A 12,669-nucleotide genomic window follows, 5' to 3' on the forward strand; every position below is an offset into this window, starting at 1 on the left:
CACACACACACCGGTTAGGGTGGGAGTAAGGTTCATCTCTAATATTTCAGTTTAACCTTGATAAATAAACCAACAAGACCTTTTCAATAATTAACAGCCCCTTACCACAAGTCTAATCCAGTGTGACAAACACACACACACACGCGCATGCAAACTCTGCTGCTCCAAAGTCGAAATATCAACGAGCAGCTGTAGGACGGGCAAACAAAGCCGTACATGTAAGTCCAAGGTAATACACTTAATTTTACCATTAATATAGACAGCGATGCAACGAGGCAAGAGCTCACACTACTATTGTGAATTATTGACTATGCGAGAATGTGCTTTGGAGAATATGATGGTAAAAGGGGAGGTTTTTGGAGAGGGATTCTAATGCAGTGGGTTTTTTGAACGCTTTTTAGGGTAAAGTGCTCCCCTGGGAACTCAGTTAGCGCCCAGTGATCAAAGTTTTGACAAAAGAGCTCGGAGCGTTTGATACACTCTGATACACACTCAGCAGGGAGAAGATCTCAGCTTCAAACAGTGCAGATCACAGGGGAAACAAGCACCAGCTAAAAGCATCACTCGCAGCCTCACACAACAGGACGAAAGCGCAAAAACCTACACTAATAAGCGGTGCTTTTATCCTATATTAAAACACATAAACAGTTTACATCCGTGATTTATGACAGCGCAGACACCATACGTGGATATTTGGGAAGGGAAAGGCACAGTGTGTATGTGCGTGAGTGTGTTTGCCATTGGTCGGCTGTTGTGACTAGCTGCTCTTAAATGCCCTTGAGTCTCACAGGCCCATTACAGCCAATTAAGATCCACATAATCACAAGCGTGTGCAAAACCGCACAGCACCCAACGCTCTGTCTTTCTCTTTCTCATTACAGGCATATTGTAGAAATTAACAACTGCCAACTTAGGTTAATTAAAAGTGATTTCCCTAGGGAACAAACAGAAACACACACACATATTCTGTGTTTTATCGATGGATTCATCTATTGGTGGAGCAACTATGAGGTAAATTTGATGGGACAGAACCCCTGCGGCTGCCGCGTGGTATTATTGCACTTGGGTTATTAGCAAATATTCCCTAAAAATGTTTGTCCATTCAAATCATTTTTATAGCGGAAATTATCACTTTACTTGCAATCTTAATTTTTGGACTTTAAACTCTATTTTTAATATTTAATATTATGAATCAGGGGTCTCAAATTCAAACTAACTGACAGCTTTTACTTTATATATACAGTATAGAAATCAGGTCACACTATATTAAGTTGCCTTAACTACTATGTACTTATATTTTAAAAAATAACAGCATATAGTTACATCTGTAATTAATTTCTGTAACTACATTTATAATTACACTGTTGACCCATCCCTTACACCTTAACCCACCCTTAAACCTACCCAGACCACCAAACCTGTCCCTAACCTTACCCGTATCCCACCTCAATAGCAGCAAAATTGTTTTGCACCACAATATGAACACATTAAGTACACTGTACTTATTTCTTGATGTAAGTACATAATAGTTAAGGCCACTTAATATAAAGTGGGACCTACAATCTTTTACAAGAAGTTTGAGAAAGGTTGTGTGCTATAAAAATCCTACAAAACTTCAAGATAAAATTATTTAATGTGATTTTTGTTCCCATGACTAATTAATTCATGGGCATTTCATTCCTAATTTCAGCGATATTGTGGCCACATTTACAATTCTTTCCCTTGTTTTTGTTAATTTATGAGTACTTTGTAGTAATTTGTTCCCTCATCTAAATTTAGTTAAAACATGGTAACGATTGAATTAAAATGAGGGAACAAATTAGTAAAAGATGGCCATGATTTTACTTAAAATGAAGAAAACGAATTACGAACTGTGAGAATATCTTTTTTTTTTTTTTTTGTGAAGAATTGATTTGTGGGTTGGATGAGTAGATAAATTATTCCTAACATTTAACGAGGGCGCAAGATAACAATATGTGGGATGAATTTGGCTTGTGGGCTGATAGCTTTAATAAAGCACAAAAAACAAGAAATTGAAAATTAAAATGATGAAATATGACCAGGCTTGAACCTGTGTTATCAACTTGAGTACCAAGGAACATTATGCCTCGAACATGTGTTGCTAACTTTTGCATAGCTAGATGGAGAGGACCCAAAATACGGAAATGATTCCCACAAATAAATGCTTTTGTCCAAAACTGTACTATATTGCGATATTGGTTAACACACACACACTTACCTATGATGTAATAGTCTCGTAAGTTCTTGAATTCGTGACCCCACAGGTTGGGCGAATACTCCTGGAACTTGATGGTAAACCTCATATCGCTGTTGGGTTTGTCGCAGGTGAGCAACAGGTTCGGGGCGCCCATCACCTCACACCTGTCGGCCTGCTCTCGTGAGGACACCAGGTACAGTTTATAATACTCATACTCAGGAGGAGAGTTCGGCCCCGATGGACTCGTGGCAGGACAAACGAGATCCAAACGATCCCCTATTTGAGGGTAGAGTATGTATCCCCTCTCATCTCCAAACCTGTAGAATTAGAGAAAGAGAGAGATGAAGTGTGAGTGACAGACAAATGAGGAATGATCGTTTCCATGGAAACTGAGATTGACAGTTTGATATTTGCTTGCGTGTACGTGCATATGAAACCGCAAGGCCTGTCTGAAGCTGAAACTGCCCTTTTGTTCATACATTTTGTACTCAAAATGTAAACATGCATGCCCTTTGGTTCAGGAGAGTGTGTGAGAGGGCATATGTGTGGTTTTGCTTGCCAATGTGATGAAAATGAGCATATGTGTGGATAACATTTTGCCTACAATAGTAAAACCCGAAATTGCTTAGATTGTGGGGACGAGTCAATAGCAAACCTGTATGAAAATAAACAAAAGTAGATATTTTGAACAACTGTACTGGTCGCTCTTTTCTATGCTCAAATGATGTAGGGTTTAAGTGCTTTGTGTTTCTGCACGGATTTGTTGTTTGATGTTAATTTATGTTGCTATCAGTCTTGTGTTATCTATATTGTTTTTTCATTTATGTTGTTTTGCATTGCACCTCGGTTCTGGAGGAACGTTGGTTTGTTTCACTGCCTGTACTGTATATGGTTGAAATGATAATAAAAGCCTACTTGAATTGTGATGAATGGAGACTATCAAGCTGCAAAAAGGACACAAAAAGTATCATAAAACTAATTCATACAACTTGTGCGCTCAATTCAAAGTCTTCTGAGGTCATACAACTGCTTTATGTGAGAAACTGAATGAAATTTCAAAGTCATTATTCATCCCTTCAGCAAGATGTTAACTGCTGTGTCCGGATCATTGAGTCAATGAACTTGAGAATTCGATCATTTTCATACCTGAATTAATCATTCAGACCAGGGGCTGAATTCAGGAAAATCTTCTTAAAGACGTTAAGAAATGGCAAGAAATTTGTAAGAATGTTAGAGCAATTTTTAGACAAATTATGAAGTTCTCAAATATGGTGTTTTCTCCAAAGACCTGCTGATCAACTTATTGAAAATAAGAAAGTCTGTCTTTTTGACACACCTTAAAGTCTGTCTTTTTGTAATGTTTGCAGATAATACTCATTTGCAAATAACAGTCTGAGAAGTAGAGCCGAGGAAAGGAAAAACACATTCCGTGTGAATGGCCCCTCAAGAAATGTTATTTACAAAACATTCATAATTTTATTCTTAAGTTAGGAAATAGAATAAAAATGAGCTGTTAAGAAGAATTTGAAGAAGCTTGGCAACCTCAGTCTTCATAATTTGTTTTTATACTTTAGTGTCCCACAGAATAATGTCTGTCATATGGATCTGAAACAATATATTTTTTTTGGATGAAATATCCCTTTGATAAATACTAAATAATGTCTTAATGAGAAACTAAAAATACAGTTAGGTTTCTGTAAGGGTTCAAAAATTAAATAAATAAATAAAACTTAGTATAAAACCAAGTAATCTATAGAAAATGAAGACCTTGATAGAAAACCAAAAAGTGTATGTGACGAGAGAATTTCCAAATATATGAACGCTTTCATAAAAATGTAACTGAGCATAACAAACAATTATTTGGTATTGTATAGTACATTCTCAGTCAAACCAAGGCCAAAGCTGAAACACAGCATTTAAAAGCTCCTATGCCCTCATCCTCTTGAGGAGAGAAAGCTCTGGCATTTAGTAGACTGACATTTTAGCTCTATTCAGCGACAGAGTCTTGTTCTGAAGTTGAAAATTTACCTCACAAATAACCCCACTGCAGATAAAGGTATTTTGCGGACCCCTTTCTCCTCATGCTAAGTGTACAAAGCTTGACATTTCCATCAGGCTGAGACATCCATGCAAAACTCCAATTAACCACACCACAGTTTGTAAGACACCTTTGCACAGACAGACAGATAGATCCAAAAAAGCTTCCTAGTCAGGAAAAAAAAAAAGAATCATGTGAGAGCAAAAGCACCTGATCTGTGGATCAACACATATCCATTAACACACTGAGTGTAGGCCTCAATCACAGATGCAACAAAAGTCAATGTGATCTCTGCCTTTTCATTAGCTACTAACATGTGGGATCCGACTGAGGGTAAATATCGTAATCTGCTAATCAGACGCTTTAATTTATCAAAACAAAAACTCACTCATCGCTGTTTGGTGAAAAACACACACTAGGCCTTCAGTGTTTACATTGTGCTGCGCATCGAACCAAGCAATTTACCAGAGGCTGTGAATTATGGTGACCACACACACACTCTCTGACCATATAAGATGAACTGGGTTCATCAGACTGTCTGTATGTTTAGTTATTTATACAGACTTGTTTAATCCTTTTGTCTCTGATATATTTACCTAATTGGAGGGCAATCTGGCATTCTTTCCTGGTTAAACTGGATTGTGATTGGTTAGTGAACTCACCCCACACTGTTTAGATAAAGGTTAGAGGTGGTCGACCTGATTACATGCTGAGGCGTTGTGGGTTTCTGTGCTGGTTTGATGCTTCTCATTGGCAGGTTTGAATCCCAGGGCTCCTTTACACTTGCACTGCAGAGCTGGAGTGACTTTGGGCCGCCCTTGAGTTTCTAAGGCCGTCGGAAGCTTTGAATCTAGACTCTGTTTTTCCCCTTTCGCTCATCAACAAACCTCCACTTCACTCACATCAACACAACATCTTCCCATGAGCCCACGCTGGGCTTTCCAAAGTTTGTTTTCAGCAAGATAATTCGACAAAAAAAGAAAAGAAAAGAAAATCATAATTTCAAATTCATACATTATCTTTGTAAGTGTATTATGTTGTTTGACAAACACAGATGAGCGTATTGTCTGTGCATAATGACAGAAATTGAGATACAAAGACAAAAAAAAGGAGTATAACCGAGAAGTTTCAAGGAAATCTTAAAATGCTTCAAGTGAATCTAAGCATCACAACATTATGAGAGTTGAGAGTTAAATTTGAGAGTCGCAAAAGATTACATTTAACAATGTAATGATTTGATGATTAAATTATTAATGCTTTTAAATGTAACTTTAAGTGAGTGTTAGATCATGACAACAGCAGTCTAAACGTGAAAAAAGGGAAAGGAGTGAGAACAATAACAAATTTCTAATATCAGCTAACTGACATGGTAACAATATATTGTGCATCCCTAATAAAAATGATGTACACCGCAAAATGTATTATTTGTGTATCATTTTATACCACTTTAATTGGACACAGCATGAGAAAGAATTTTCCTTGCTCTTTCGAAAATAAATACATTTCAAAGTTCAATGAACGATATAGATGTACTAAGCTGCAAAAATGGATCAATCTGAAACTGACACTATTATTAAGTATTAAGTTTGACAACCATGAGCACATAACCACTCACAAGTACAAATAAACAAGGGCTGTCAATTTAACAAGTCAGTGTGATTTAATAAAATATGAATCATATCCATAAGAAATTCAAGCTTGAAGGAGCGTTCACACAGGACGGGTTCCTGCATTCAGATTTAGCGATCTCTAGACGCATTTTTCAAAGCTGATGTACGCCATCTAAAAAAAGCTCACGTTGCCTCAAATCGCCAACTCTCATTGTAAATGAATGATTTCTGGCTGCTGCAAACTGCTGTCAGTGTTAAAAGGGTCAGAGAGAGTGTAGAAAATGGTCATGAAATACTAAAGCACTACATGTAGTCAAAAGTGTAGAAAATGGCCCCTTTAATTTCACAACAGAGGACAAGGGCGCATTTCATCTTACTCGTGTTTTCTTTAAGCTCAAGCAAAGGGACACGTTAACCTCAAATCCTGCCATCCTACAGATCCCAACTGTTTTCCTTCGGTCCAAACGGAAGACATTTCTATCAGAGAGCTGTCAGACCCCTGCTGAGACATACGAAGCACGGCGGCCGTTACCAAGACCACCCCAGAATAACAAAGGACAAAAATCAAATCTCAGCATAATACAATTTACTGATGGAAGCAAACGTAACATGCTGCATCTGTTTCTGACTACACTACACTGATTTTTCAAAGGCTTTTGAACATGTCAAAATTGCTCTGTGATGTGATCACGAGTTGACGAGCTGAATGCATTTCTTCTCAGGAAAAAACAGCTTTGCTTGTTGAAAGAACTGACAGTCTTTCTCTGTTAGTGGTTCCAGCAAAAACGCAAATATTTTGTGTTTTTTGCAGTGGTTATCAGGCCTGACAATGCTAAATTTCCTCTCGGTTTGGTGTTGGTGGATTATGCAAACATATTTATTCATGGAAAAGGTGATTTTTGGTTGAAATTCGAGTCAAATCAGACCTCCTTTTGCACTGAAGTAAACACACAATCAAAGTGAAATATGCCTACATATGTATTGCAAATGCTCTTTCCGTGAGCTCCATGAACTCTGATTTTAATACACCGCCATCTGAAACTGATCTTTTTATGTATGAAATATGCGGCATGAAATGCCGATGTTTATCTTCATTTACGTGGAAATTTAAGACAGGCAAAAAAAACAACATTCTAACATGGAGAAAAAACAGCTCTGCAACCTAGACATAAACCCTCACAAATCAGTGATTAAGCACTTTAAATGTAAATGTCACAGAGCAGGATTAGAATTCACAAGGCATATTCATTATTGATTCACCACTGCAGAATCACAGGTATTGAAGTTTCCTCATGCCACACTAAAGCAGCTGAAACTCAAACAAACTTGAACCACCGATTACGCTTCACCTCACTGCAGCAATGTGGAAAATGACCTCTATTTAGAGTTTATATAATGATGCTATTTTATTAATTTTAGTAATTGCACAAAACTGGGGATATTTCCTCTCTTCCCCTCGTTTTCTAAGAACGTGTGTATGCATGTGTGTGTGTGAGCATCCCCAAGAGTTACAAACCCTGAATGTCCTTAAAAGTAAACCTTTTAAAACAAATAATGCAGTAAATAATAAAGTTCAAAATGTTTTCTTTTAGGGTCTGGATTAGTGTATACCAAGTGAAGTCTAAACTGAATATGTGGACTTTTATCTTATTTTCTGCACTGATTCAGAGGGTAAATTGTGCAAATGTGAACATATTGAAACATGGTAAATATGCTAAGCGGAACTAAGTGTGTTACACTCTTATCGGTAACTGAAGTAAAACGTTTAATAAAAGAACACGCAACGGGTGGCAATTTGTATAATTTCATGAATGATAGGGGTGACCATCGGTTAATCTGATTCCATGTTGGTCTAGACTGCAGTATTGAGCTTTAATTGAAAACAATAGAAGGTATGTCGTCATTTAAACGTGTGTGTGTGTGGAGTTTACAGTCATCAAGACCTGCTGAGTGCATCCAGATTATCTTAAGGGCTCGGAGAGTGTTGTTTCATGTTCTTATCAGTGCTATTTAATTAGCTAAGGGCTGGAGATAACTTACACATTCCTGAACTCTGACAGACTGAAACCCACTTACCACACAGCTGAGAACCGCATGCCACAAATGCACAGTGACTCATACATATGCAAACACAAAAAAGGGCCTAAAACTAGGGAACTTCTGGGGGGCGATAATGGTAAACAATCAGCGGCTTGCTATGGCTGATACAACGGCAGATTTGTCCTTTTTGCATTTTAACCCTTTTAAATATAGCAGCTAATTAAGAAATACTGCATAAATGCAGTCTGGTCAACTCCTAAACACTGATGCTTTTATTTGCATTTATTTATTGTGAAATATTACCGTTTAGTGTTTTTAAACGCAATTTATTCCTGTGATGGAAAAGCTGAATTTTGGTGCTCAATAACATTTCTTAATATCAAAGTTGAAACCAGGTGTGCATCTCAATGTTGTGGAAAATGTGATACATTTATTTATGATTCTTTAATTAACTGAAAGTTCAAGAGGAACAGCTTTTATTTGAATTAGTTTTTTTCTAAGTCTTAACTTTCGCTTTTGATCAATTTAATATGGCCTTGCTGAATACATTTATGTAAAAAAAAAAAAAAAGCTTACTGATCCCACGCTTTTGAACAGTGGTTCACATGAAACCCCTCAGACACAAGGTGTTGACAAAGGATGGGGCCTTGTGATTGAAAACAAATAAATGGAGAACAAGAAAATAAAATAAAAACGCAGAGGTCCCAAAACCCCATTTTTCAAAACTGAACTACTTTTCTCTGATCCTTGAGAGTTGTTAGGTCTTAAAGGCCCATTACAACAAAATGATGCAATACTGAAAATAATTATGTAATTTTCCCAATTTATTGGCAAGTAATTTATCGGCCAGTAACATATTGTGTACCTCTACACAAAATGTGTCTACTGGGTGGTCTTCTGTTGTGGTCCGGTCGAGTAGCTCCAGGGAGCCGATGGGCTCAGAGGCCGCTGACTCCTCAGCCCAACATGAAAAGACTCATCAAGCTCCAAACACTCAGATGATTAAAAATGAACGTCACTAAAAATAACCTTCCCTTTGTTTGGAAAAGAAGGAGGGGAGGGCACAGGGAGAGAAGGATAACTCCCAACTCACTTTTCATGTGTTCTCTCGCTTTCTCTCAGCTCTCTGTTTTCATGTTCGAACCGAGCCAGGGGGGAATTAACCAATTCTGATTCTTTTTAAAGTTTGTGGATAAAGTGTTCGGCGGCCTGTTTAGTATACGCACATCTTTGCAGTGGCAGATCGGAAGTGTGTGAGTCCACCATTCGAAGCATTTTACCGCATTTATATCCATTCCGCAGAATTCCACGGATGAAGTCTGCAGATTGCGTCTGGGCCTATTAATGAGACTTCAGCGAGTTAAACCCAGGATGTCCATGATTCATCTAGTCTATAAAAACAAATGCATGTTCTCATCACTGTCTGTTTACTTTTCTTCATTGTTTCTCTTGAAAATCTATTGTTCGTGATTCACATATAAGGCCTGCCAATTACCTACATTGTTCCTTCAGAAACAAATGCTCATCCAACCTTCATAAGGATGGGAAACAAGAGACGGCTAAGGAAGAAAAAGAGAGAGATTTTTCCAATAAATTGGATGACATCAAAACCCTAATCCTGTATAGCCTCAATCCATAGACGGCATGCAGCGAAAGAGAACAACAGCTAAAGAAACAATCACTGTCATCATCATAAACGTTGTGTTTTACAAGGGGTGCCGATGTTAACAGATGATGTAAAGCGCAATGCTCGTCTCTGTCATTCACTGTAATACCACCCCCTCCCCTCTAGGTTCAGAACCATCATCGGAGTAATCTTAAAACTGTAATTACGCTTTCCACACACAGCCCTGTATCATGCCAGGGCTTTGAAGGCATGCCAGAGAGGCACCTTTGAAACCAAAAATTAAATATGAGTGAAACAAGAGAAGGAGGTTTTCATCACGAAGATGGCAGGTCCAGCTAAATAACACTGAAATTGAACGCTCAAGAAGTCAAACTATGAAGGTTCAAGGGTTTCTAGTGTAAATTAAATGCCTTTATAAGAAAGAAACACAAAATATAATTAAAAAATAAATTAATAAAATAAAAATTGAGTAAATGGAGAACTTCTTATGCTTAAACTTCTTGTGTTTCGAATGTTTAATGTCGTGTCACTAAAAGTTTTTTTTGCTCTAGCATGTTGGAAATATCCCCTAGTGCATCATACCCAACCCTAAACCTAGTGTTACCAAAAGCAAAGCTGATATAAAAACACATTTACTGATGCAACCGTGACATTTTAGCTTCCTTATATGCAGGCCTATTTTGTCAAACCGTATTTTCACAGGATTCTGACCGGAGCACTTCACCTCTCAAGCACAACTCCATACTGCGTGAGCTATAGCGAGCAAACCTACTGAACATGAAAACCCATACCTATGAAGCTGGATATGTGACGCCAACCTTCGAAGGTATCGGTTTTCAAATGTGGCAGCATGTTAAAATTGTTCTGAATTAATAACATTAAATTCCTCAAGTAATTGCATGAAAATTTGACTTTATTAATCAAAACTGTGGACCTGCAAATGATACTTTGTGTGAAAAGGAATAAAAGTCAGTCTGAGTTTTACTGCCTCTAGAGTTCATTTCAACTGGAAACTGCAGCGATTCGTATAGGTATGTTTTTTAGTTTTGCAGAAAAGTACTTAGAGGCATGCATTTCCTATGAGACCACGTAGCATATCGACATTTTCCCTTGACAAACAAAGTCAAATTTAAATGATTCAGTGATGATAATAATTCACACTGATTTCACTATTTTAAAGTTTAGACTTGTGTAATGCTATCCTTTGAATGGAGTTGAACCACATATTTAACCATTTAAAAAAAAAAAAATCAATGTACACTGTAAAAAGTGATAAGTTGACTTAACTTAAAAAAATTGAGAAAACCCGTTGCTTTAATTAAGTAAATGATAATTAAAAAAATAAGTTAAGTGAATTGTCAAGTTTAATTTTAAGGAAATGGGTTTCCTCAATTTTTTTAAGTTTTTCATTTGCACGTCTCTAAAGCTGTTCAAAGGTAAAATGCTTACAGTTTACATGCTGTCAATATGTTAATAATGTACATGTCAGGGTCTATGAAAATGTGCTAGAACTGCACTTTACCTGCGAATATATGATTATTAATGAGACCACACTGTCAGATTTGCCTACACACAAGTCTGGAAGTTTCAGAACTCAAACATTTCAAAGTATCTGACTAATCTCCTTACTGTACATCAATAATTATCTCATTTGTATTTCCCTAAAGACATTGTAGAATAAATCTCAGCGATAAAGCTGATACTATGAGCTATGAAAGAGCAACCTCTGAGCAATAAAATTATCCTCTGGGAAAGACAGAGAGAGAGCAGTGACACAAAAGAATGAGGTAATGAATGAAGAGAGAAAAAAAAAATAAGAAGATGAATAGGTGAAGGGAATGTGACAGAGAGGGAGAAAGACATTAACCCCGGAAAGAAAAAGCGTAAGAGAGAAAGTGTGTATAGAGGTAGTAATCCCTTCACAGATGGCTTTGTTGCCTGTCTGATGATGGAGCAGTCCATATGATGAACTAATGGAGGGGTGTTGTGTAGAGGATTATCCTCCCACTCTCGCACCCCTGGAAACTGAGGTCAAGTGGTACAATTCCATTTTCAGTCCATTTAATGCCACAATCACAATCTCTCTTTTAACAATGTAACATTTTCCATGAGGTCTTATCTCTTCAAAAAAACACTCTCTTGCACACAAATGGCTAGGAGATGTGGGAGGGCCTTGCACCGAGAAGCACATTTACAAACCCTAAATCCATTCTTTTCACTAACAATGTTTAATCACGCTCTGCTCTCGGTCCCTAGAAAGGCTCTATACAATATCTTTCAGCAAAGGAGTACCAATCAATCACTACAGTAAACCGGTCAAAAGTCTGAAGACCTGATGTAGGCTCTGTGCTCTGCTTGTCAGTTTTCCAAAGTATCTTTTCCTACCCTTAAAATGTTTTAATGTGAAACGCTTAACCCAGTTAAGAAAGCTTTTATCTGTCTCCAATTAGCAGCTGATTCATTAAATATTGAGGGAGCCATGAAGGATTCAATATTTAATGTTCATTTGAGGCACAGAGTTGTACAACAACTTCCCCCGGAGCGATGCATAGAGACAGTCTGTGCTCACCATTGATTACACTCATTGAGGGGCCGAAATCCACTCCTCTCCTCCCACGCACCCCTCTATCCCATAACCTGTCTGACCCGTTTCAACAGCATTTTTTCTCTCGCCACACAGGCACTATGGAGATACTAATGGTTTTCTCCAGACATCAGCGTCCTACATGACTTAACAAGACCTTTGAGTGTTAACCTGTTGGCAGGTTAAAGTCAACGACATGAAATCAGAACTGACCCCGTTTACATTTTAATGAATGTTTCTGGTCTTATTGTAAATTATGCATCAATGAAAAAAAATAAATAAAAAAATTCTTTGTAATCTTTAATAGAAGTGATAAGTTGCTTTTCTTCTTTCTGCTGGCATTAATTAGGCCAGAGTTTTCAAACTTTTTGATCCCAAGAAGCCAAAAATATGATTATCTTTACTGTAACAAAACCCAATGTAAATATATTATCTGTAAAATATTTGCTTTGTATTAGTTTTTTTCAACTGCTTTCAACACATTTTCAAAACTTTGCCTCTTTTTTCAAGACTTTACACACAAATCTAAGAATCGCACACACAAAATGCAAA

The 12,669-nt window shown here is 37.3% G+C and overlaps 1 protein-coding gene across 2 annotated transcripts in view; it reads right to left on the reverse strand.

Moving 5' to 3' along the window:
• efnb3a (ephrin-B3a) overlaps positions 1-12,669 on the reverse strand; it is a 38,488-nt gene that overhangs the window by 21,946 nt on the left and 3,873 nt on the right. For both annotated transcript variants that reach the window (XM_058788668.1, XM_058788666.1), the window contains one exon: positions 2,240-2,535. In XM_058788668.1, coding sequence (XP_058644651.1) covers positions 2,240-2,535 — 296 coding nt within the window. The remainder of the gene's footprint in view (positions 1-2,239; positions 2,536-12,669) is intronic.

This window comes from Onychostoma macrolepis, chromosome 10 (genome assembly GCF_012432095.1).
Source record: "Onychostoma macrolepis isolate SWU-2019 chromosome 10, ASM1243209v1, whole genome shotgun sequence".
Taxonomy (NCBI): Eukaryota; Metazoa; Chordata; class Actinopteri; order Cypriniformes; family Cyprinidae; genus Onychostoma; species Onychostoma macrolepis.